The 27,594-nt window shown below is 38.3% G+C and overlaps 1 protein-coding gene and 1 long non-coding RNA gene across 3 annotated transcripts; one reads left to right on the top strand and one right to left on the bottom strand.

Annotated features, from left to right (window-relative positions):
* dus3l (dihydrouridine synthase 3-like (S. cerevisiae)) lies at positions 1-26,726 on the bottom strand. Of its 2 annotated transcripts, none has more exons than XM_049473527.1 (15): positions 26,597-26,726; positions 25,919-25,993; positions 23,363-23,639; positions 22,093-22,521; positions 20,791-20,877; positions 20,436-20,480; positions 17,827-17,979; positions 16,460-16,576; positions 16,105-16,170; positions 12,129-12,239; positions 11,935-12,031; positions 9,803-9,878; positions 7,860-8,048; positions 6,822-6,950; positions 1-160 (listed from the first exon to the last, which is right to left on the bottom strand). In XM_049473527.1, the coding sequence occupies exons 2-15, from the start codon at positions 25,990-25,992 to the stop codon at positions 88-90; spliced, it is 1,923 nt and encodes a 640-aa protein (XP_049329484.1). In that variant the 5' UTR covers position 25,993; positions 26,597-26,726; the 3' UTR covers positions 1-87. The 2 variants fall into 2 exon arrangements, with proteins under 2 accessions (XP_049329484.1, XP_049329485.1); XM_049473528.1 differs by having other exon boundaries at positions 20,436-20,477; positions 20,794-20,877.
* LOC125794079 (uncharacterized) lies at positions 6,900-7,850 on the top strand. Its single transcript, XR_007433585.1, has 6 exons — positions 6,900-6,981; positions 7,042-7,067; positions 7,104-7,153; positions 7,278-7,337; positions 7,534-7,569; positions 7,666-7,850. It is a non-coding gene; the product is annotated as an uncharacterized LOC125794079 (long non-coding RNA).
* Positions 26,727-27,594: the final 868 nt, after the last annotated feature.

Here is a 27,594-nt window from a genome sequence, read left to right as displayed (position 1 = left end):
TACATTTAAATAACTTTATTAAGAGTCGATCTTTATTCACCAATCAGCTCTCTCACACACACACACACAGGTCCAGCTCCTGCTCTGTTATTTGTAGGCGTTGGCTTTGTGTTTGGGGAGGAAGCTGAAGTTTTTCGGCACTGGTCCAAGCAGCATCTCACTGCAGATAAACAAACAAACAAACAAACAGATAAACAATCAGATAAACAATCAGATAAACAATCAGATAAACACAGTGCCGGGCGCCGAGTGGTCCAGCGGTCTAATGCGCTGCCACTATGAGCAGGAGGTCTCAGGTTCGAATCCCGCTCATGCAGCTTTACCATCAAGCTGCCGGCGCTCAGAGGGAGCACGTACAGTACAGTAGATGGCACTCTCTCTCTCTCTCTCTCTTTCCCCTCATCACTCATAACTAGGGTGATGTGGATCAGCACAAGGCTGCGTCTGTGAGCTGCTGTATCAGAACCACTCGAGTCGCTGTACACGCTTTCCTCAGAGCGTTAGCGCTGCTGTGATGCTACTCGGCAAAGCTACAGCATCAGCAGCAGCTCAAAAAGAGGCGGAGTCTGACTCCACATGTATCGGAGGAGGCGTGTGCTGGTCTTCTTCACCCTCCTGGTGTGTTGTAGCATCACTAGTGATAGTGATAGGGGGAGGGCTAACGAGTGGGTTGGGTTATCAGATGAGGAGTGTGTGCTGTAAGGGGACAGTAGGCCTATATTATTTTTCTTGACAACAATTTAGTACATTTATCTGCAAAACTAAACGCATTCCAGGTGGAGCTCTCTGATTGGTTGGGTGCAGTGCGGTCACATGACACAGGCAGAGCGAGTGAACTGGTTGATTTTCATTTATGAGACACTCTCCGGTCATTTGCCAGAATACATCACTTCATTAATGAGTGTAAAACAGTAATTATCAGACTCGCTCCAGTGATCAGGATCAGCTGCCAGGTTTAAAGAGTTTTTAGTGAACTGGGAAAATCTGCTTTTAGCTACAGTTTAGCAGCAGTGAGCTGGAATTCACTACAGGACACTCTAAAACTCACTCTATCATTTTAAACTATTAATATCTAACCACCTTCAGACAGCCTGTTCCTGTTTTACTTAATCTTATTTATCCTTAACTTTCATTTTAGTTCTTCTTTTAGTTTTATTATTTCCTTTTTTTATTTTGTTTCCTTATTTTATTTTCATTTTATTCATTTTTTTTATTATCATTATTATTCTCATAGTTATTATATTACTATTTTTATTATTATTGCTTTTATTTTTGTTAGTTCATTTATTTACAAGTTAGTTTTAGCTAATTTTAACCCATTTTTGTTGTATTAGTCTTCCTTTCTTTTTCTTTTGATTTTAATTTTTGTCAATTAAACCATACTTAATTGTAATCATTAATTTAATTGTTTTTATTTATTTTTATTTTATTATTATTATTTATTTTATATATTTTTTATATGCTGATATTTTACAATAATTAAATGTAGCTTTTATTTTCTCTGTTATGTCAATCCCTGTTTCTGTAAATGCTCGGCTACCTTGAAAATAAGGGGCTGCCCTCAATGTTTTCAAAGCTTTATTCAACAATAATCTGGCTTTTCCAAATAAAGTTTTAATCTAGATTAACCCTGGTCTAGAACGTCTAATCTAATCTAAACTTCCAGTGCTGCAGCTTCTACAGGGAGGAACAGCTGATCGGGACTGGACTAATGATCTGGATTAAATTCTGGATCTGGTTTAATTCGAGTGATTTCCCCTCGGTTTGGTTTGTTTTCACACAGGCAAAAACCTAAGCGCAGAAAAATGCACCTCAACAGAGCACTGCAAGAGCAGGAGATAATAAATCTAATCTAATAAAGTGTTTTAAACGTAAGTGAAGTGAGAGAGCTGCAGGAGCTGGAGGTCATGTCCGTACGCTGTTCGATAAGTTACTCAGAATTATTGTGACAAGACGTCACAAAACACACACACACACACACACACACACAGCGGGCGCCAGGTTCTGTATCGGGTTAAAGGAACACAGATTAAAATAACCTACACAAACAATCATTATCAGCAGACGCAGATTATCCAGTCCTCTCTGACAGGAGGAACAAAACTGACAACATTTTAAATTAATAAAAATCACCCAATAAAAGTAATATGGTGGATAAAAACGGCAAAAAAAATTATGTAAATGTAAAAATAAATACATATCAAGAAATGTCTTGATAAATTGTTATTTATGGAATTCTTACATTTCTTTATTCATTTATTTCCTGATTTATTTATTTCTTTATTCATTTATTTCCTGATTTATTTATTTCTTTATTCATTTATTTACCCATTTATTTATTTCTTTATTCATTTATTTCCCCATTTATTTATTTCTTTATTCATTTATTTCCTGATTTATTTATTTATTCATTTATTTCCTGATTTCTTTATTTCTTTATTCATTTATTTCCCCATTTATTTATTTCTTTATTCATTTATTTATTTATTCATTTATTTCCTGATTTATTTATTTCTTTATTCATTTATTTCCTGATTTATTTATTTATTTATTCATTTATTTCCTGATTTCTTTATTTCTTTATTCATTTATTTCCTGATTTATTTATTTCTTTATTCATTTATTTCCTGATTTATTTATTTATTTATTCATTTATTTCCTGATTTCTTTATTTCTTTATTCATTTATTTCCCCATTTATTTATTTCTTTATTCATTTATTTATTTATTCATTTATTTCCTGATTTATTTATTTCTTTATTCATTTATTTCCTGATTTATTTATTTCTTTATTCATTTATTTCTTTATTCATTTATTTATTTCTTTATTCATTTATTTCCTGATTTATTTATTTCTGTATTCATTTATTTCCTGATTTATTTATTTCTTCATTCATTTATTTCCTGATTTATTTATTTATTTATTCATTTATTTCCTGATTTATTTATTTCTTTATTCATTTATTTCTTTATTCATTTATTTCCTGATTTATTTATTTCTTTATTCATTTATTTCTTTATTCATTTATTTATTTCTTTATTCATTTATTTCCTGATTTATTTATTTATTTATTCATTTATTTCCTGATTTATTTATTTCTTTATTCATTTATTTCCTGATTTATTTATTTCTTTATTCATTTATTTCCTGATTTATTTATTTATTTATTCATTTATTTCCTGATTTATTTATTTCTTTATTCATTTATTTCCTGATTTATTTCTTTATTCATTTATTTCCTGATTTATTTATTTCTTTATTCATTTATTTCCTGATTTATTTATTTCTTTATTCATTTATTTCCTGATTTCTTTATTTCTTTATTCATTTATTTCCTGATTTATTTATTTCTTTATTCATTTATTTCCTGATTTATTTATTTCTTTATTCATTTATTTCCCCATTTATTTATTTATTTATTCATTTATTTCCCCATTTATTTATTTATTCATTTATTTATTTATTTATTCATTTATTTCCTGATTTATTTATTTCTTTATTCATTTATTTCCTGATTTATTTATTTCTTTATTCATTTATTTATTTCTTTATTCATTTATTTCCCCATTTATTTATTTATTTATTCATTTATTTCCCCATTTATTTATTTATTCATTTATTTATTCATTTATTTCCTGATTTATTTATTTCTTTATTCATTTATTTATTTCTTTATTCATTTATTTCCTGATTTATTTATTTCTTTATTCATTTATTTCCTGATTTATTTATTTCTTTATTCATTTATTTATTTCTTTATTCATTTATTTCCTGATTTATTTATTTCTTTATTCATTTATTTATTTCTTTATTCATTTATTTCCTGATTTATTTATTTCTTTATTCATTTATTTATTTCATTATTCATTTATTTCCTGATTTATTTATTTCTTTATTCATTTATTTATTTCTTTATTCATTTATTTCCTGATTTATTTATTTCTTTATTCATTTATTTATTTCTTTATTCATTTATTTCCTGATTTATTTATTTCTTTATTCAGTTATTTCTTTATTCATTTATTTCTTTATTCATTTATTTCCTGATTTATTTATTTCTTTATTCATTTATTTCTTTATTCATTTATTTCCTGATTTATTTATTTCTTTATTCATTTATTTATTTCATTATTCATTTATTTCCTGATTTCTTTATTTCTTTATTCATTTATTTCCTGATTTATTTCTTTATTCATTTATTTCCTGATTTATTTATTTCTTTATTCATTTATTTATTTCTTTATTCATTTATTTCCTGATTTATTTATTTCTTTATTCATTTATTTATTTCTTTATTCATTTATTTCCTGATTTATTTATTTCTTTATTCATTTATTTATTTCTTTATTCATTTATTTCCTGATTTATTTATTTCTTTATTCATTTATTTATTTCTTTATTCATTTATTTCCTGATTTATTTATTTCTTTATTCATTTATTTATTTCTTTATTCATTTATTTCCTGATTTATTTATTTCTTTATTCATTTATTTATTTCTTTATTCATTTATTTCCTGATTTATTTATTTCTTTATTCATTTATTTATTTCTTTATTCATTTATTTATTTCTTTATTCATTTATTTCCTGATTTATTTATTTCTTTATTCATTTATTTCCTGATTTATTTATTTCTTTATTCATTTATTTCCTGATTTATTTATTTCTGTATTCATTTATTTCCTGATTTATTTATTTCTTTATTCATTTATTTCCTGATTTATTTATTTCTTTATTCATTTATTTATTTCTTTATTCATTTATTTCCTGATTTATTTCTTTCTTTATTCATTTATTTCCTGATTTATTTATTTATTTATTCATTTATTTCCTGATTTATTTATTTCTTTATTCATTTATTTCCTGATTTATTTCTTTATTCATTTATTTCCTGATTTATTTAGTTCTGTTTTTCCTTGTGCTTATATTATAATGAAGGGGCGTGGTAATCGAGCTCAGAGAGAGGGAGGAGCTGATGTGAGTAAGTTAGAAGAGTCATTAATACTTGAATGTGTCTTGGTGCTATTGGAGAACAATTTGATTTGCTGGTTTTACAGGACATTGAAATGTTGTTTATGCAAAAACAAATAATTTTGTTTTTTTTTGCTAAGTTTGGTATCAAATTACTCCAAAATGATACAGTAATATCACTTTAAACATATATCTGGGATCCATGAGAATAAGATCTCTAAGACTTTAGTGCTGTGATATGATGATTTGATTTGCTTATTTAACAGCTCTTTTTCCAGAACGTTACACTGTTCTACAGATAAGCAGTGGTGTTTCTGGTGTATATTTGTGGATTAGATCTGGTTAAATCAGGTTTATTTAGGTGTAAAACTAGTTTCTGTTCCATTTTAAGTCTCTGCACGAGAAGAGCTTCAGTCTAAAACACGGTTTAGACTCGCACTAGAGTGCGGACTGGACTACGATCACGTAAAGTATATGCTTAGTTCACCTCATTTAGGTTTGGATCCAGGCCGGAGCTCGAGTACCCCTGCGCTAGCATAACGCTAATTCAGGTCACTTTTACATGTATTTACCTAGCGCTCAAGAACTCGGTCTGAACGTGGACTGTAGTGAATGAGATTTATAAAGATTATTAATAAAGATCTCTTAGAGAGTAATACATACTCTGATCCATTTCATCAAGGTGAGCAGCTGCCTCTCTAAGCAGATCCGATACCGACCTTCACCCCCACATTTCAGCTCCATAGAAATACCACGTTTTATTCCCTATATATTCACTATTAAACACTGGGTCTACGAGATCTCACGAATTCACGAGTAATAACTAGTAGAGCTAGGTGCTACAAACACGTAAGAAACAACACATTCTCACGTTCAGGTTCAATGCATCGCCTCTAGGTGTCACTACTTACTTAATTACAATTACATTTATATAAGCGCTTTTCTGTCACTCAAAGACGATTACAATTACATTCTACACACCAGTGAGGAGCTGCAGCCAATCACACACAGCCTACTCTCAACCGGAAACCACCGTCCACCTGCCGCAGTCCATATCTGGGCAATTTAGAATATCCAATTTACCTAATCTCCATATTTTTGGACTGGACTCGAACCCACGACCACAGTGCCGGGAGGTGAATGTGCTAACCACTACACCACAGTGCCACTAAATCACATTACAAACATACGTGTGAAATTAATACAAATTAAAACAAATTCTCACGTGCTGGGGGGTATGACCAAAGATGTACATCACGGTATTTTTCACCATTCTGACAGTTTCACATTATTTTTATTTTATTTTACTTATAGAACGATAGAAATACACATATAATATAAAATACTAAGGCTGTGAATAGAATAGGTTTTACTTTGTCCCACAAAATATATACACCATATATGAAGAAATGAGCAGAAACACAGCTGAAGAATAAATAAAAGATAATAAAATAATACTTTTAAAATAGTTCCATAAACACTATAAAACAGAGCTAAAGTACTATTAGTTTTCAAAAGCTCTATTGCACAAGTTTAATATAAATTTACTATCTGTTATTATTAAAGCCATTGTAGGTGTTACAGATTCACTTATTTCTCCAGTTCACCACTAAATACGGTTCAGTGTGCGTTAAAACTCTCCTCCGAGCTACATTACTAATGTAGTGTATTTAAAAGGGCTGTAGTTACTGAAGCAGTTTTAGTATTATAAACATTCAGTACTTTATTTAGAATATTTATAGCTCGTAACATAATACCGGAAAATACCCTGAACTGAAGAAGTGGAGTTCAGGGCACAGCCAGGATCTGTTATTATTATTATTATTATTATTATTATCACAGTCTCTCACCTGATCTTAACCCAGTCTCCTACGTGCTGACTGGCCATCAGCGTCTCCAGGTAATCTCTGCCCAGGTAAAACGGAGGACGCTCGTTTATCTTCTGCGGGACTCGCTCCAGCAGACCCACCGGGATATACCTACAACACACAGCGTGAGGTACAGCGTGAGGTACAGCGTGAGGTACAGCGTGAGGTACAGCGTGAGGTATAGTGTGAGGTATAGTGTGAGGTAAAGAGAGTGAGGTACAGCGTGAGGTACAGCGTGAGGTACAGCGTGAGGTATAGAGTGAGGTACAGTGTGAGGTATAGTGTGAGGTAAAGAGAGTGAGGTACAGCGTGAGGTATAGAGTGAGGTATAGTGTGAGGTAAAGAGAGTGAGATATAGCGTGAGGTACAGTGTGAGGTATAGAGTGAGGTATAGCGTGAGGTATAGTGTGAGGTAAAGAGAGTGAGATATAGCGTGAGGTACAGTGTGAGGTACAGCGTGAGGTATAGAGTGAGGTACAGTGTGAGGCATAGAGTGAGGTACAGCGTGAGGTATAGAGTGAGGTACAGTGTGAGGCATAGAGTGAGGTACAGTGTGAGGTACAGAGTGAGGTACAGCGTGAGGTATAGTGTGAGGTATAGTGTGAGGTAAAGAGAGTGAGATATAGCGTGAGGTACAGTGTGAGGTATAGAGTGAGGTATAGCGTGAGGTAAAGAGAGTGAGATATAGCGTGAGGTACAGTGTGAGGTACAGCGTGAGGTATAGAGTGAGGTACAGTGTGAGGCATAGAGTGAGGTACAGCGTGAGGTATAGAGTGAGGTACAGTGTGAGGCATAGAGTGAGGTACAGTGTGAGGTACAGAGTGAGGTACAGTGTGAGGTACAGCGTGAGGTATAGTGTGAGGTACAGTGTGAGGTACAGCGTGAGGTATAGAGTGAGGTACAGTGTGAGGTATAGTGTGAAGTACAGTGTGAGGTACAGCGTGAGGTATAGAGTGAGGTATAGTGTGAGGTACAGCGTGAGGTACAGCGTGAGGTACAGTGTGAGGTGTATAGCTCCACCTGCAGGTGAAGGAGAGCCACTCCAGCAGGAAGGTGCGGGTTCTCTCCAGCCCCTGGGTGTCGGAGCCCCAGTGCTCCAGGCCGTAGTGGGTGAAGTCCTTCAGGATGTCCAGTCTCTCCCCGGAGGAAATGTCCCAGTGTCTCCTCTCCTTTATCTCCGTAAAGATCCACGGCTTTATCAGAGCACCCCTATATACCACACACACACACACACACACACACACACACACACACACACACACACACAGTCTCGTCAGATAAGAGATAACTAACAGCGCTAGTAACAGCATGCAGTTCATTCCTGTGTTATTTGTGCGAATAACACATCAGTGTTTATATACTTTACACCTCTGTGTGTGAGTAACTACAGGTTTAAATAGGATCTCCGGTGGATTTGGTGTTTTACAGAGACTCTAAGACTAGATCAGTGGCTGAACTGCATTTAGCAGGGCATTATTACACATGTTGTAAAGTAACATATGACACTGTAAAGACTGTTATTAGTGTAAAAACGTCTTTATTTAAAAATTTTTCTAACTGTTGTCCGTCTCGCTGCCTCCTGGTGTCGCAGTGCAGATAGCCAATCCTCCACAGGACTAAAGCAGCATTACAACCAGAGGTGGGAAACGTACTGAAAAATTGTAATTGAGTAAAATTACATTTACTTTGCTAAAATTCAACTTAAGTAAACGTACCCATCTAAAAATCTACTCGGGTAAAAGTAAAAAAGTATTCAATTTAAAATATACTTTGAGTAAAAGTTACATAGTTACTTTTAATTAATATATGTGACTATAAACCGTATTTTTTTAGTTTTACCGTTTATATATATTTTTTAAACTTGCCATTGCTTTGCTTTAACTGCTATACACATGTTTTGTTTAACATTCAATTCAGATTGTTTAATGCTCCCAATAAAAACTTAAGGAATTATTATTAAAAACATGAAATCAAATAAAAAAGAACATTGTTCGGTGCATGCGCAGTGCTGAAGCACAGAAGCACATATTGATGGGTAGCACAACTCGACAGAACAGTTCCCCCCCCCCCCGAACACACAGACCCCAGGTTACACAGCTGATTTACACAGCGCCTCTCCCGCTAACTGTAATAATAAACACTGCTGGGAAAAGTTCAGCTGCGCTGCCATGGAGAACAAAACTCAGAATCAGGGGAACATAAACACCGCGAACATTATGAGGCACTTCTCTCACCACAAAGACTTTCAGAAAGGTAAACTCAGTTTGTGGACGCAGGTTAAGCACGTAGCGTAGCGCAGCTCAGCTAACTTGTTAGCTAACCTGGGCAGTTTGATATGTCTCCAGGTTAGTTCAGTTTTGTTTAATGTCTAAAAGGGATTTTAAAGATTTTTACACTAATATTAAATTATTCAGAGAATTTTTGAGAATTTTTAAATTTAATATTACAAAATTAATTGAAAACACATAAAATATACAATTGAACATTCGAATGAAACATTCAAAATATGGTAAAAACAAGATAAAAATACAGGTGCTTTTCAGATTTTCTCATTTTTAATTTTATACTTGTTATCCAACCACAAGCTTTCCGGATGGCGCCATTTATCTGTTTAACGAGGCTGTTTTAATTTAATTTATTATTATTATTTTAGTTGAGAACGTTTTTTTTCCCCAGCATTTTATTTTTTAGTAATGTCTGTAAAGTTTTTCAAGGTATGAAAAAGTAAATTACTTGTGTCAAAATGTACTTGAGTAAAAGTAAAATTACCCATTTTAAAAACTACTTTAAAAATTACAAATTACTCATAAAATCTACTCAATTACACTAACGTGAGTAAATACAGCTCACATAGCATTCATTCATACTAGAGGCACAACTAGACATTTTAATAATAATAATAATAGTAATAATAATAATAATAATAATAATAATAATAATAATAACAGGGGAAGGTCAATCACCTGGCCAACATTATCCCCGACACTCCCGTCTCCCTCGCTTTCAGAGCATCTTCATACGACAGAATATCTCCATTACCTACAGACAGAGAGAGAGAGAGACAGAGAGAGAGACAGAGAGAGAGAGACATATTGGATGATTTTCCAGCATAAAAGTCCTGTTTTTTTTGTAATGTATGTAGTGTGTATGTAGTGTATAGTCTACAGCTATTGCTAAAGCTAATGCTACAGCTAATGCTAACGCTAATGCTATACAGAGCTTGAAAATGCTGTCAGTGACAGGCCACGCCCACAACAGCTGACTGTTAAGACAGAATGGGGTAGACATGGGGTTTTCTATGGTGTTTTATGGTTTTTAAAGTATATATTCTTATATTTTATTAATGTTTCATAACAGTTAAAGGTTGTTTAAGGTGGTAAATATGTTTTTAGTGGAGAAAAGGGAGATTGTATCTAATAAACAATGTTTAAACCGGCTTTAAAACAGCTTAGCTTGGGTTTGGCTTGGAATTTTTCCGTTCCACCTTAAATAGTGCAGCAGGCGCCAGAATGGAACTGCTGCACTATTTAAGGTGGAACGGAAAAATTCCAAAAAGGTGTACAATTGCAAACCTATGGTTGACAGATATTGTGTGTGTGTGTGTGTATAGTGTGTGTGTGTGTAGTGTGTGTGTGTGTGTACAGTGTGTGTGTATAGTGTGTGTGTGTGTATAATGTGTGTGTGTGTGTATAGTGTGTGTGTATAGTGTGTGTGTGTGTGTGTGTGTGTGTATAGTGTGTGTGTGTGTATAGTGTGTGTGTATAGTGTGTGTATATAGTGTGTGTGTGTGTGTGTGTGTATAGTGTGTGTGTATAGTGTGTGTGTGTGTATAGTGTGTGTGTGTGTATAGTGTGTGTGTATAGTGTGTGTGTGTGTGTGTGTGTATAGTGTGTGTGTGTGTGTATAGTGTGTGTGTGTGTGTGTGTATAGTGTGTGTGTGTGTGTGTGTGTAGTGTGTGTGTGTGTGTAGTGTGTGTGTGTATAGTGTGTGTGTGTGTGTGTGTATAGTGTGTGTGTGTGTATAGTGTGTGTGTGTGTGTATAGTGTGTGTGTGTGTATGTGTATAGTGTGTGTGTGTGTGTGTGTGTAGTGTGTGTGTGTGTGTAGTGTGTGTGTGTATAGTGTGTGTGTGTGTGTGTATAGTGTGTGTATAGTGTGTGTGTGTATAGTGTGTGTATAGTGTGTGTGTGTATAGTGTGTGTGTGTGTGTGTGTGTGTTTGTGTGTGTGTATAGTGTGTGTGTGTATAGTGTGTGTGTGTGTGTGTGTGTTTGTGTGTGTGTGTGTGTATAGTGTGTGTGTGTGTGTGTGTGTAGTGTGTGTGTGTGTGTAGTGTGTGTGTGTGTATAGTGTGTGTGTGTGTGTATAGTGTGTGTGTGTGTGTGTGTGTGTGTGTGTATAGTGTGTGTGTGTGTGTGTATAGTGTGTGTGTGTGTATAGTGTGTGTGTGTGTATAGTGTGTGTGTGTGTGTGTGTGTGTGTGTGTATAGTGTGTGTGTGTGTGTGTATAGTGTGTGTGTGTGTATTTGTGTGTGTGTGTATAGTGTGTGTGTGTGTATAGTGTGTGTGTGTATAGTGTGTGTGTGTGTATAGTGTGTGTGTGTGTGTGTGTGTGTGTGTGTGTGTGTATAGTGTGTGTGTGTGTGTGTGTGTGTATAGTGTGTGTGTGTATAGTGTGTGTGTGTATAGTGTGTGTGTGTGTGTGTGTGTAGTGTGTGTGTGTGTGTGTGTGTGTGTGTGTGTGTGTGTGTGTGTGTGTGTATAGTGTGTGTGTGTATAGTGTGTGTGTGTATAGTGTGTGTGTATAGTGTGTGTGTGTGTGTGTATAGTGTGTGTATAGTGTGTGTGTGTGTGTGTGTGTATAGTGTGTGTGTGTGTGTATAGTGTGTGTGTGTATAGTGTGTGTGTGTGTGTGTGTATAGTGTGTGTGTGTGTGTGTGTATAGTGTGTGTGTATAGTGTGTGTGTGTGTGTGTGTATAGTGTGTGTGTGTATAGTGTGTGTGTGTGTGTGTATAGTGTGTGTGTATAGTGTGTGTGTGTGTGTGTGTATAGTGTGTGTGTGTGTGTGTGTATAGTGTGTGTGTGTGTGTGTTACCGAACAAGGGTACAGGGCTGGCCAGTTTGGAGCAGGAGTCGATATAATCCCAGTCCGCCAGTTTAGTGTAGCGCTGCTCCCGAGAACGACCGTGCAGCTACACACACACACACACACACACACACAGTTAGAATAGTGATAAGCAGCAGTGTGATTAGTGTGTATCACAGTGAACACTGCACTGAAAGACGTACTGTGATCATGGACACGCCCCACTTCTTCAGCTCAGGGATCAGTTTGTGAGCGACGTTACAGTTCTGCTGAACTCCGGTCCGGATCTTCACCGTCAGGGGAACGTCTAGAACCTGCAGACACATAACCATATAGAACCCAATCAGTAACCCAACAGAAACCAATCAGTAACCCAACAGAAACCAATCAGTAACCCAACAGAACTCAATCAGTAACCCAACAGAACCCAACAGAACCCAATCAGTAACCCAACAGAACCCAACCATTTACCCAACAGAAACCAATCAGTAACCCAACAGAACTCAATCAGTAACCCAACAGAAACCAATCAGTAACCCAACAGAACCCAATCAGTAACCCAACACAATCCAATCAGTAACCCAACAGAACCCAATCAGTAACCCAACAGAAACCAATCAGTAACCCAACACAATCCAATCAGTAACCCAACAGAACCCAATCAGTAACCCAACAGAACGCAATCAGTAACCCAACAGAACCCAATCAGTAACCCAACAGAACCCAATCAGTAACCCAACACAATCCAATCAGTAACCCAACAGAACCCAATCAGTAACCCAACAGAAACCAATCAGTAACCCAACAGAAACCAATCAGTAACCCAACAGAACCCAATCAGTAACCCAACACAATCCAATCAGTAACCCAACAGAACCCAATCAGTAACCCAACAGAACCCAATCAGTAACCCAACAGAAACCAATCAGTAACCCAACAGAACTCAATCAGTAACCCAACAGAACCCAATCAGTAACCCAACCGAACCCAATCAGTAACCCAACAGAACCCAATCAGTAACCCAACACAATCCAATCAGTAACCCAACAGAACCCAATCAGTAACCCAACACAATCCAATCAGTAACCCAACAGAACCCAATCAGTAACCCAACAGAAACCAATCAGTAACCCAACAGAAACCAATCAGTAACCCAACAGAACCCAATCAGTAACCCAACAGAAACCAATCAGTAACCCAACAGAAACCAATCAGTAACCCAACAGAAACCAATCAGTAACCCAACAAACCCCAATCAGTAACCCAACAGAACCCAATCAGTAACCCAACAAACCCCAATCAGTAACCCAACAGAAACCAATCAGTAACCCAACAGAAACCCAACAGAAACCAATCAGTAACCCAACAGAACCCAATCAGTAACCCAACAGAACCCAACAGAAACCAATCAGTAACCCAACAGAATCCAATCAGTAACCCAACAGAACTCAATCAGTAACCCAACAGAACCCAACCCAATCAGTAACCCAACAGAACTCAATCAGTAACCCAACAGAACCCAACAGAAACCAATCAGTAACCAAACAGAACCCAATCAGTAACCCAACAGAACCCAACCCAATCAGTAACCCAACAGAAACCAATCAGTAACCCAACGGAAACCAATCAGTAACCCAACAGAAACCAATCAGTAACCCAACAGAACTCAATCAGTAACCCAACAGAAACCAATCAGTAACCCAACAGAACCCAATCATTAACCCAACAGAAACCAATCAGTAACCCAACAGAACTCAATCAGTAACCCAACAGAAACCAATCAGTAACCAATCAGTAACCCAATCAGTAACCCAACAGAACCCAATCAGTAACCAAACAGAACCCAATCAGTAACCCAACAGAACTCAATCAGTAACCCAACAAACCCCAATCATTAACCCAGCAAACCCCAATCAGTAACCCAACAAACCCCAATCAGTAACACAACAGAAACCAATCAGTAACCCAACAAACCCAATCATTAACCCAACAAACCCCAATCATTAACCCAACAAACCCCAATCAGTAACCCAACAAACCCCAATCAGTAACCCAACAAACCCCAATCAGTAACTCAACAGAATCCAATCAGTAACCCAACAAACCCAATCATTAACCCAACAAACCCCAATCATTAACCCAACAAACCCCAATCAGTAACCCAACAAACCCCAATCAGTAACTCAACAGAATCCAATCAGTAACCCAACAAACCCCAATCATTAACCCAACAAACCCCAATCATTAACCCAACAAACCCCAATCATTAACCCAACAAACCCCAATCAGTAACCCAACAAACCCCAATCAGTAACCCAACAAAACTCAATCAGTAACCCAACAGAAACCAATCAGTAACCCAACAAAACTCAATCAGTAACCCAACAGAACCTCATCATTAAGTAAGCTGTCTCAGCTCTATATGAGGTGTTAAGTGTGCACCGTGCACTGCGTGTCTTTGCTGTCGTAATGACGGGGAAAGTACTGTGGGTGAGTGACTGTAGGCTGGTGGTTGCAGTGGCAGTAGAGGTACAGGAGCTGTGATTCTGTATCAGTGTTATTAGTCAGTAGAGCGGAGCGCGATGTGCTTTCTGACGGTGTTTGTTTAGTCTCTAAAGCTGTATCAGCAGGTGGACGAGGTCAGGGAGAAGGAGGAGGATGCGGAGGCGCCCTGCTGATGATGAAGTAGAGGAAGAGCTTAACTCTTAACAACTTGTTTTCTCATCTTATCATCTCCTCAATCTTCTCCTCTCATCTCAGTGTAGGAATCATTCACAGACCCTGTTCGATCCAAAAATGATCTCATATATTCTGTCTAGAGCTGCAACAGCTAATCAATTAAATAAAACAGGCAAACCTTAGAGCTTTCCTTTCCACCTTAAGTTCCACCTTAAATATGGCAGCTCGACCAGCAGTTCCAGAACAAGCTGTCGTTTCAGTGAAGCCAACATTAGCGGCAAGTTCTCTATCAGTACCCAATCAGTAACCCAACAGAACCCAATCAGTAACCCAACAGAACCCAATCAGTAACCCAACTGAACCCAATCAGTAACCCAACAGAACCCAATCAGTAACCCAACAGAACCCAATCAGTAACCCAACAGAAACCCAATCAGTAACCCAACAGAGCCCAATCAGTAACCCAACAGAACGCAATCAGTAACCCAACAGAACCCAATCAGTAACCCAACAGAACCCAATCAGTAACCCAACAGAACCCAATCAGTAACCCAACAGAAACCCAACCATTTACCCAACAGAAACCAATCAGTAACCCAACAGAACTCAATCAGTAACCCAACAGAACCCAACAGAACCCAATCAGTAACCCAACAGAACCCAACCATTTACCCAACAGAAACCAATCAGTAACCCAACAGAACTCAATCAGTAACCCAACAGAAACCAATCAGTAACCCAACAGAACCCAACCATTTACCCAACAGAACCCAATCAGTAAAAAAAAAAAATCACACCCAATCACAAAAAAGTCCAAATCTAAAGTCTATACTCTCTTTAGAAGTTTTTTGGGTGCAGCGTGTTGGCATTGGCATTGCCAGCTTAATGCATTAGCAATGCTAGTGTTAAGCTAGCATTCTGTTTCAATATGGGCTTTAGTCCTTTAGTGCAGCCCTGAGTCGTCCAGAGAAGGACTACCAGTATTTTTTGCACTAAAAGCTGAACTTAAAATCCTTTAATTTTCCCCAAAAATCATAATCAGAGCTCCTTATAATCCAGTGCTGCTTATGTATGAATTCTATCAGTCAGGTATTAAGGAGCAGTAAAGACACTCCACTGAAGTACAGAGTTATACAGGAGTTTCAGTTTGTTTTGTTTACTTAACTCAGTTAGCTACTCCCCCACCCCTGCACCCAGCAGCGAGACCTGCTGAATTAGAAGTTCCTTAATAGTATTGCTTAATGAGCCTTATAATCCTGTGCCCCTTATAGTGGAGAAAAGCGTTAGCATTAGCTGCAGCTGAATGAGATTTGCTAGCAGGAGTAGAGGATAACACTACAGAGCTGGGTTTACACTGTGTTTGGGTTCAGATCCCACATGGATACATTTGAGTTAATGGTTTACAGAACCATTAAAAAGTTCTTGGTTGTTGTGAATGAAAGAAACTGTTTTAAAGAATCTTTTTAGATGCAGTAACATAAATATAATCAAAACACTTACAGAGTTCATTCCTCTGACGATCTGCTCAAACTTACTGGTTCTGGTCATCAGGCCACACCCTCCACCCTACACACACACACACACACACACACAAAAACAAGCTAAAAAAAAAAGCACCAGATGTACCCTAACAAGGTTAAACAGGAGATAATATTAGGAACGTGGACCAAAACCTTGCTCCACACTGCCCCCTGCAGAGCAGAACCTGGAACTGCGGGGGACATGAGCTACAGTGTTTCTGATAGAAAACTAGTTTCTAGATCTTCTAATCTTTAGAAAATCCAATCATACTTTACACTGCTTCCAGAACTACTTCTAGATTCTAGTTATTCCAGCATTCTGCTCCAGTCTGTACCTTCTTGTACACCAGGTCTATAGGGCAGCCGGAGTTTATGTCCACGAAGTCCACGTCGATGTTCTGGTTGAGCAGCTCGGCACATCTGGTCATGGTGTCGGGGAAGCATCCCTCCAGCTGCAGGAGAAACATCAGCACAACATGCAGACAGGATCAGATACGAGGTAACGGTATCTACTGTAACTGTAGATTAATTACAGAGCAGTACGGGTACAACAGATTACAGTGCTGGTGATTCTGTATCTACTGTAACTGTAGATTAATTACAGAGCAGTACGGGTACAACAGATTACAGTGCTGGTGATTCTGTATCTACTGTAACTGTAGATTAATTACAGAGCAGTACGGGTACAACAGATTACAGTGCTGGTGATTCTGTATCTACTGTAACTGTAGATTAATTACAGAGCAGTATGGGTACAACAGATTACAGTGCTGGTGATTCTGTATCTACTGTAACTGTAGATTAATTACAGAGCAGTACGGGTACAACAGATTACAGTGCTGGTGATTCTGTATCTACTGTAACTGTAGATTAATTACAGAGCAGTATGGGTACAACAGATTACAGTGCTGGTGATTCTGTATCTACTGTAACTGTAGATTAATTACAGAGCAGTACGGGTACAACAGATTACAGTGCTGGTGATTCTGTATCTACTGTAACTGTAGATTAATTACAGAGCAGTACGGGTACAACAGATTACGGTGCTGGTGATTCTGTATCTACTGTAACTGTAAATTAATTACAGAGCAGTACGGGTACAACAGATTACAGTGCTGGTGATTCTGTATCTACTGTAACTGTAGATTAATTACAGAGCAGTACGGGTACAACAGATTACAGTGCTGGTGATTCTGTATCTACTGTAACTGTAGATTAATTACAGAGCAGTACGGGTACAACAGATTACAGTGCTGGTGATTCTGTATCTACTGTAACTGTAGATTAATTACAGAGCAGTACGGGTACAACAGATTACAGTGCTGGTGATTCTGTATCTACTGTAACTGTAGATTAATTACAGAGCAGTATGGGTACAACAGATTACGGTGCTGGTGATTCTGTATCTACTGTAACTGTAGATTAATTACAGAGCAGTACGGGTTCAACAGATTACAGTGCTGGTGATTCTGTATCTACTGTAACTGTAGATTAATTACAGAGCAGTACGGGTACAACAGATTACAGTGCTGGTGATTCTGTATCTACTGTAACTGTAGATTACATTTGGAATTGGGGGTGAACAGTTGTTTTGTGGTATAAAGCTTTCCCAGGTCAGAGTTGTTAATTGGTTAATTAGTTTGTTTGTCTGGTTGGTTGATTAGTTAGTAAGGCTGTTAGCTTGTTAGGTCAGTCAGTGTACCTGAACTCCGAACAGGTCCTCGGTGTGGTGTCTCTTCAGCAGTGCCCACTCCGAGGCCTGACCCTGCAGCAGGTTGGTACACATGGCCATCTCCCCACAGGTGATATCAGCTCCAAACCGCTTACACACTCGCCGAAACGGCAGGTTCCCACACTGAAGACACACACACACATATATATTAATCAGTAAACTTTATATTAGTGATGGGACGATACACTTTATTCAGCTCCAATACCGATATAAAACTGATATAAAATTGCCAATACCGATACTTTTAGTTTATTATTAGTAGTGTGATTAAGGTTACATAATGAGGCTGAAACAGATACACAGCCCTTTGAAGACAATACACAATACACAAGTGCATTTAATGTAAATGCAATCAAAAGTAATTTATTTGACACACTTTATATGCAAACAGACAATAGTTTCCTCTCAAATTAAATGTTTTATTTTTTTATTAAATATTTAAAAAGTTAAATATTAAATTCAGGGCAACAGATGCGCAGGAGACTTTTATTCTGACAGGTAGCGTAGCGGATGCTAACTGTATTTCCGAGCTGAATTAATCAGTGTTTTTAATAACAGATTGATTTATTAGTGCTGGTTAGAGTGGGGAGGATCTGTGGTTTGATATTAGATGTGGATTATGGCTTTAGTTCGCTCAGGATTAGTTATTTATCACATTCACAATGCCTGAATGCGTTAGCTAGCTAGAGCTAACAGACTGCTGGTGTTAATGGAGATGGCTAATGGCTAACTGGTGATGCTAACTGGATTTCTGAACTAAATGAACCTCTGTGTTTAATAACAGATGGGTGTGTTTATGCTGGTTAGTGTTTGTTTTATGGGATATGTGGATTTTGACTATTGTTTACTCCAGTCTGTAGTTATAATACCTTTAATACAACACCAGAATGCAGCTGCGGGTTCAGTGCTAATGCTAATGCTAGGCTAACAGACTGCTGGTGTTAATCTGTTACTCAGTCAGCCGCAGACTGGAGCTGCTGGGGGTTCAGGGTAAACTGTGGAACTGAGTAACTATCTGTACTGTCCCGAGAAGACTTTATACTAGATTCTGGTAGAAGCACGGCTGTAAGAATCTGATTGCATTCAGCCACAAGAGCTAAAGTTACTGATTTCCAGACTCATCCTTAACTTATCACACATCATTACAGGCTCTCAAACTCTTATCAGACCACTTCCCGACTCCCACTCATCCCAGAGTCATTCAAACCCATCCTAGACTGCAAAACCCATCCCAGAAGACTCCCAAACTCATCCCAGACTCTCAGACGTCTGGAAAACTTATCCCACACAACGTCCAAACTGCCAAACTCATCGTACACTCCCAAACCCATTCCCAAACTGATCTTAGACTCATCCCAGACTCGTTCTAGGTGACGACTCCCAAACTCAGTCCAGATTCTCAAACTCACCCTAAACTCATTCCAGACTCCCCATCTCATCCCACAGTCCAAAACTCATTCCAGATGACTCCCAAACTCATCCCAGACCGAATTCCAGACTACCAAGATCATCCCAGACTTATTCCAGACTCCCAAGCTCATCCCAGACCAATTCCAGACTCCCAAGCTTATCCCAGACCAATTCCAGACTCCCAAGCTTATCCCAGACTAATTCCAGACTCCCAAGCTCATCCCAGACTTATCCCAGACTAATTCCAGACTCCCAAGCTCATCTCAGACTAATTCCAGACTCCCAAGCTCATCTCAGACTTGTCCCAGACTTATCCCAGACTCCAAAGCTCATCTGAGACTCATCCCAGACCAATTCCAGCCTCCCAAGCTCATCCCAGACTTATCCCAGACCAATTCCAGACTTCCAAGCTCATCCGAGACTCATCCCAGACCAATTTCAAACTCCCAAGCTCATCCCAGACTTATCCCAGACTAATTCCAGACTCCCAAGCTCATTCCAGACTAATTCCAGACTCCCAAGCTCATCCCAGACTTGTGCCAGACTAATTCCAGACTCCCAATCTCATACCAGACTAATTCCAGACTCCCAAGCTTATCCCAGACTAATTCCAGACTCCCAAGCTCATCCCAGACTTATCCCAGACTAATTCCAGACTCCCATGCTCATCTCAGACTTGTCCCAGACTCATCCCAGACTCCAAAGCTCATCTGAGACTCATCCCAGACAAATTCCAGCCTCCCAAGCTCATCCCAGACTTATCCCAGACCAATTCCAGACTCCCAAGCTCATCTGAGACTCATGCCAGACCAATTCCAGCCTCCCAAGCTCATCCCAGACTTATCCCAGACAAATTCCAGCCTCCCAAGCTCATCCCAGACTTATCCCAGACCAATTCCAGACTCCCAAGCTCATCTGAGACTCATGCCAGACCAATTCCAGCCTCCCAAGCTCATCCCAGACTTATCCCAGACTCCCAAGCTCATTCCAGACTTATCACAGGCTAATTCCAGACTAATTCAAGACTCCCAAATTCATTCAAGAATCTCCAACTCATCCCAGACTGGTTTAGATCAGCTGTGTGATGAGTGATGTGTACAGCAGCTGACTGTTTATCAGAGGGGTTGTCCTTACGTATTTTAATATATTGAATCACACAGGGGTCTTACTGTAGTCAGTGGAGCCAGGTACAGCTTGTCTCTGAAATCCACCTGCGAACAAAACAAAACTAATTTAATTCAGATATATCCGTTTATTTACACGTGGGGTACACATTCCTGGCAGATTCCCAGACTGGGATTGAGGCTAGTCTTGGACAACACTGAATTCTGAATGGAGATTCTCCAGGAAAATACAGTCTAGGACTAGACTTAACCCCTGTCTGTGATTTTTTTTAACAGTAACAGTAACAGGAGCCAGTGGCGGCTAATTCCTATTAGCAATGTTCTGGTACGGTTTATTAACGCAAAACTGCCTTTTTACTACTGCAGCATTTCTGCCAAGCAAAATCCTTAAAAACCACTGTACCTGTTTCTTCTCACATGGGCGGAGTTTGATGATATCAGCATCTGTGAGTGGTCCAATGGTCTTCACAAGGGGTACCTTAGCATCCTGCAGACCAAAGAAAGAAACAGGCTTTACATTCATCATCATCATCATCATCATCATCAGATGTACAGTACAGGACCCTGACTTTACGGATAGGGATGAGGTGCGCACCCAGGACTGTACTCTGACTCTACCACAACAAGCTGACTGCAACTCCACAGGTGTAAGAACTCTGAAGATACTTCCACTCCACAGGTAAGGACTCTGGATTAGGTTTGGACTCTATATCCAGGGACTCTGCAGTTAAGAAAACAGGATTGTGACTTTAGGGCAAGGGACTACAGCAGGGGTCACTAACAGGAGGACCGCGGCCCGGGTCCGGACCCAAACCGATAAACTACTGAGGAGTTCATTTAAAGCGGTGGAACGTTTATTGTCTTTATGGTTTACGTGCTTTACAGCTCAGTAAACTCACAAACCAATCACATGTGCTGTAAGATCATTAAAACACTCTCCTCTGCCAATCAGATCTGTGCAGATGTGAGAGGGCGGAGCCACACAGATGAAGCAGGTGGTGAGAAGAGGGAGAATAAAGCGAGAAAAGCTAATACAGCTGGTGCGCACCAGAAAAAAACATTAAAATACTACAGTTATAAACCGTATTAACAGTAACGTAGCGGAGAGGTGTTACTCGGAGGAATTAAAGAGAAACAACCGAGACAAGAGTCCAAAATATTCCACTTTACTCCACCTGATCAGAAATACTCAACACACTCTACTCCCAAAACAACCCTACCTCAAAACTACGGCAACCCCCAGGGGACAAAAAGCATTGACAACTCCCCCCCCATCAGTTTTACCCACAACATAATAAAGTCTGATACAGTAATAATATTAAATTAAATAAAGCCGCTGTTTTTTTTTAAAAAAGAGCTGATATTTTGGCAAAGTTCAGCAAACATTTCTCCATATATTGTGCGATTTATCATCTATGTAATTATTATTATGACAGGCAGGTGCAAATCTAATATAAATAAAACTGAATTATAACACAAGTTAAAAATGGCGACGGTCCGGACCTTAGCCTCGTGATATTTTCTCTAACTGGACCGAACTGAATTCTAATTAAATACCCCAGGACTACAGGATCAAGTCCTCCACCATGACGAGGGGCTCTGATCTCAATTTAGATTCTATGGCTAGGACTAGACTCCGACTGTACACCTATAGATATGGAACCATTTTGAACTCAAAACTCAGATACAGTAAATTTTGTACCTCTGTCTTCAGATCGCCAGGAGACGTTTCCTCCTGTTGCCCACACCGGGTCTCAGCGCTGTTCTCTGATCCAGACTTCTTCCCATGTCCTCCACCTTTCCCCTTCCCCACCCCGATGCTTTTCAGGTACGCCTCAGCGCCACTGAAGTCCACCTGTCTCTTCCTCAGTCGTCTCTGGAGGTCCTTGTCCAGGTTGTTCCTGACCGTCTCTTTCTTGTCCAGGGAACTGCAAAGCTCCTTCACCAGGTTCTTGAACTCGGGTCCGGTGTGAGCGCCGGCGAACCTGCAGGTGATTCCGTACATGCACCTGCCGAAGGTGTCGTACAGGTAGCATCTCTCGCCCACATCTGCCGGTTTGGTGGACAAGTAGTCTGCCACGTCGTGAAGGAACTTACACTTATCGCCGTAGAAGCACTTTTCATCTCGCTCCTGTGGGAAAAAGTTTGGTCAGCTCTTTAATTACAAATCCTTTACATTCAACTCCACTCTTGAAACTTTTGAATGTTCACGTTTGTAATATTTCCGTAAATTCTAAAGTAAAGGTGTGTCCACACTTTTTGTGTTGCAGTGTCTAGGCTGCTGGAGAGGTGGACTACAGTTCTGTCACTACAATGCAGATGACTGTTCCAAAGCAGTTGAACTTTGGAGCGATTTTGAGGACGCAGCTGATGTATCCTTCATGGCCGCCGGTTGTCCACGAATCTCTGCACATGTGCGACGCAAACGGGAATAAGAAACAACACTGCGACAACTGGCCGACAACGGTGGGAAACAAAGTCTCTAGAAGAAGGAGCGAAGTTTGTTTTTTGCGCCTTGCGGTAATCATGTAACGTTTGTGTATGATGTCATTACAAACCCTCGTTAAGACTGTTCCATACGTGAGATCAACAGGATCCTAAAGGCTGGTTTATACTTCTGCATCAAGTCAGCTCGTTGTCTACGGTGTAGTCTGTGTGAGCGCCCTACGCAGAGACACTGCGTCCCTCTGCAGTTTAAACCATGAAGGTGGGAACGTGTGGACAGCTCAGTGGACCAATCACAGCTGCTGCTGCTGTCCACATAATTATATTTTTGGAAAAGTGCACATCAGGCTACGGCGTCTGGTCCACGTCTATGTGTAAGCTACGATGTTGGTTCAATGCAGAAGTATATATTGGCCTTAAGGAGGACTCATCATAGGACAGTTGTACTAAGGCCCCGCCCCCTTCCTCCAGTACAGCCTAGACTCTGGAACACAGTGAATCTCCTGGATTACAGCAGTGTTTAGTACCTGAATGATGGAAGGACACAGCCGGCGGTCCTCGTAACTATGAGGCTTCATGTGGGGGCGGGACTTGTTCTGGCCTTTCATCTTCTTCCTGTCTTTTCTACCCTCCTCCTTCTCCGTCTCATCTTCTGCTTTCCTCTTCTTCAGCTCGGGTTCTGCGGACGGTTCCTCCAGAGAGCCGTTCTCCTCCTCGGTACAGGTTTCTGCAGGTTCCTCTCCATCACCTTTCTGACCTTCAGACGCCAGATACTCATGAAACTTGTCTCGAGTCGTGATGAACCTGCAGATTCACACAGTGGGAATCATTTACTACTAACTACTAACTGATTCATGGAGTCTACTAACTGATTCATGGAGTCTACTAACTGATTCATGGAGTCTACTAACTGATTCATGGAGTCTACTAACTGATTCAGGGAGTCTACTAACTGATTCAGGGAGTCTACTGATTCATGGAGTCTATTAACTGATTCATGGAGTCTACTAACTGATTCAGGAAGTCTACTAACTGATTCATGGAGTCTATTAACTGATTCATGGAGTCTACTAACTGATTCAGGGAGTCTACTAACTGATTCATGGAGTCTAATAACTGATTCATGGAGTCTATTAACTGATTCAGGGAGTCTACTAACTGATTCAGGGAGTCTACTAACTGATTCATGTAGTCTAATAACTGATTCATGGAGTCTACTAACTGATTCATGGAGTCTACTAACTGATTCAGGGAGTCTACTAACTGATTCATGGAGTCTACTAACTGATTCATGGAGTCTACTAACTGATTCAGGGAGTCTACTAACTGATTCAGGGAGTCTACTAACTGATTCATGGAGTCTACTAACTGATTCAGGGAGTCTACTAACTGATTCATGGAGTCTACTAACTGATTCATGGAGTCTACTAACTGATTCATGGAGTCTATTAACGGATTCAGGGAGTCTACTAACTGATTCAGGGAGTCTACTAACTGATTCAGGGAGTCTACTAACTGATTCAGGGAGTCTAATAACTGATTCAGGGAGTCTAATAACTGATTCAGGGAGTCTACTAACTGATTCAGGGAGTCTAATAACTGATTCAGGGAGTCTAATGACATACTTTGAGTGAGTCTAATAACTGATTCAGCGAGTCTATATATATTGATTCAGTGAGTCTTCTGATTCAGTGAATCTAGTATTTCATTCAGTGAGTCTAATAACTGATTCAGTGAGTCTACATATTGATAATGTGATTACTGATACAGTATGCATTATTACTGATTTGTTTATTTAGTGAGTCATTAAGTGATTTATTTAGGCTGTGGGTACCACAGGGAATCACATGATACCATATAATACCATGATAATGATATATTGATACAATATCACGATACAATATCACGATACATTGCCTATGAAAGCTTCGACATCACAATACTGTAATTCTCTGATAGTCTATTGATGGGAGCGATCTGGGATTCTGGACGTGTATATCCTTTAATCTACACTTATATCCTTTTATTTGATCATTATGATCATTCAATAAATAGAATCATTTAACTGTAATCATTAGCAATAAATTGTGCAGACACACCAGTTTTTATTTTAAGAATCTGTTATTCCACTAGGATTTTGTGTTGTTAGAATATCATGTACATTTAGAAGAGACAAGGTTGTTTCATGTTGCGACAGGATGCAAGGACAAGATGTTGACAACTGCAGAGGGAGATACCCGCTATCTGAGTGATTGTGCTAGTAACCTCTCCTTAGCTAGCCTACGCACGGCTGTTCTACGCGGCGCAAAGTCGCAGACAGGCCAGAAGACACCGAAGGCCAGGGGAATGGAAAACAACATGATGTTCGGACTTTGTGACGTACACCTTTTTGATGCAACATATGTAATGCATTGTCATGCTTAATCAGTAGTGTAATGTTGATACATTTGAAGAACCAATCATAGAGACAATTATGTCATTATTGATTTTTATAGAACCAATAAGAACATGTATCCTGGTAAAGTAGATTTACATGTAATTGTTATTCAAGTATAACTGTTAATGCATAGACAGAAAAGTCAGACTTTTCCTGTAGCTCTCGAGATTACTTTACTTCTGACCATCTACAACATTTTTCCTGTAATACTTTTGTCTATTTTCTTACTTTTTGTCTGATTCATCTACTGGCGTGTCTGTAATACTTCAATGATTTTCTTCAGTAAATTTTATTCTAAATTGGAATAAAATACTTCTAAATAATCAAATACCAGGAATTATGCATTTAACATTAGCTTACAGAAAACAATAAAAAATATATTTAAATAACAATATTTAATACCACTTAATATCCGTAACATATCGCTGATATATGACTATAAATCAATATTTTGTTCCATAATCAGTATAGAGTGTGTTTTCAAATAGATGATCAGCTTATAGCTTCTGAAAGCAGATCCAGAAGAGCCTGGTTCTGATCTGAATTCAGATCTGGTTTTGTTGTGGGCTGTGTGGACAGATCTGGTCAAATCTGATCTGATTTCAACGTGGTCCTAGATCAGATTAGTGTAGAGTCTGAATCTTACTGTGTTTTCAGCGCTGCTTCTCCTTTCTCCTGAACTGCTGCCGGACTTTCAGTACCTTCAGAACCCGGGTCCATCCTGATCAATCAACCAGAAGACCAATCAATCAATTAATTCATTAACCAGACAATTAATAATCATCTGATTTTCACAAATATCTTAAAAGTAGATAAAGAGAACCCGGGTAAACATACGAGCACAGATATTAGGTGGAGTACAAGGTACAGTGAGTGTTTCCGATAAAGTGGCCACAGTAAGTGTTTCTGATAAACTGGCCACAGTAGATGTTCCTGATAAATTGGCCACAGTAAGTGTTTCTGATAAATTGGCCACATTAGATGTTCCTGATAAATTGGCCACAGTAGGTGTTTCTGATAAATTGGCCACATTAGGTGTTTCTGATCATGTGACCACAGTAAGCGTTTCTGATAAAGTGACCACAGTGAGTGTTTCTGATAATCTGACCACAGTAGGTGTTTCTGATAAAGTGGCCACAGTAGGTGTTTCTGACAAATTGGCCACATTAGATGTTGCTGATAAATTGGCCACAGTAAGTGTTTCTGATAAAGTGGCCACAGTAGGTAGGTGTTTGAACACCAAATTAAGGAGCGCTATTAAGGAGCCCACCTGCATAAAGGCAGTTTTAATGGATTAATCAGGCAATAGATTAATTAATCTCACCTGCACTTTATTCCTCTTTAATCCTCCGCGCGCGCGTGTCTCTGCGGCTCCGTTACTCCCAAAAGTGTCCGGGTCGAAACCGCTCCCGCGCGCTTTAGTTCCTACCCTCATCTTTACAGAAGATTTTAGTCGATTAAATTATTGATTTATTACATTGATCCTGTCTATAGAACACTTATTAAAGCTAGTGTAAATATATACATGTTTTACATACATATATACGTGTTTTTTAATGTAAAATGTGTGAACATGAAGCTCCAGTGAAACACTAACAGAGGTTCAGTGTAAATGCTAATGCTAATCTCACTGAGAGGAAATATAAACACTGATTTCCTCTCACGGTTTTATTTTACAAGCAGTATTTTAACAGTTTTGACTGATTATCCTACATTATACACATATTCACCTAGAAATTCACACAAAATAATGAGTTTCTGTATCATTTATATATAAGACCTTAAGCAACTGCATATTACTGGACTATTTTTTCACATACGTTTTTCTCTATTTTTTTTTATTTCTCTTTTTTAGTAGTTCATATATATTTTATTTTATTTACTATTATATTTATGTTGTTATTAATTTTAAAACATTTATGTATTCATACAAGCCCCCTTGGACCCTACCTTTTCTTTATTTGATCAAATTTTATTTATTTTAGGTTGGCCCTCATTTAAAATCTAGACGAGCCAAAACAAAGCCGATTTTTTATAGAATATTCCTGACCCACTTTTCTAGAATACAAACTAAACAAAAAGTTATTTTTGAAAAATATCCTTTAAAACTCCATTTAAACATACATATTAATGCTTCAAGTTATTGTAAGGGCATTTTTTAAAGAAACTGAGGAACATGACAATTATATGTATAAAAGTTACTACCATAAAATTAAATATCAAAACTGCACAAAATAAATGAGGCCACAAATTAGATATTAAATTTCTCTGCATTCAGAGAACATTAGTAAGAAACTCTTTTTTTGTCCCTGAAAATAAAAC

The sequence above is a fragment of the Astyanax mexicanus genome, unplaced genomic scaffold (genome assembly GCF_023375975.1).
Source record: "Astyanax mexicanus isolate ESR-SI-001 unplaced genomic scaffold, AstMex3_surface scaffold_39, whole genome shotgun sequence".
NCBI classification, from domain to species: Eukaryota; Metazoa; Chordata; class Actinopteri; order Characiformes; family Acestrorhamphidae; genus Astyanax; species Astyanax mexicanus.
This window is presented reverse-complemented; position numbering and strand designations above follow the sequence as displayed.

Coding starts and splice junctions, on each gene's coding strand:
- dus3l (XM_049473527.1), bottom strand. CDS start 25,992: ATGGACCCGGGTTCTGAAGGTACTGAAAGTCCGGCAGCAGTTCAGGAG. Junction 16,171..16,459: donor TAGACCTGGTGTACAAGAAG/GTACAGACTGGA, acceptor GTGTGTGTGTAG/GGTGGAGGGTGTGGCCTGAT. Junction 9,879..11,934: donor CAGCCCTGTACCCTTGTTCG/GTAACACACACA, acceptor CTCTGTCTGTAG/GTAATGGAGATATTCTGTCG.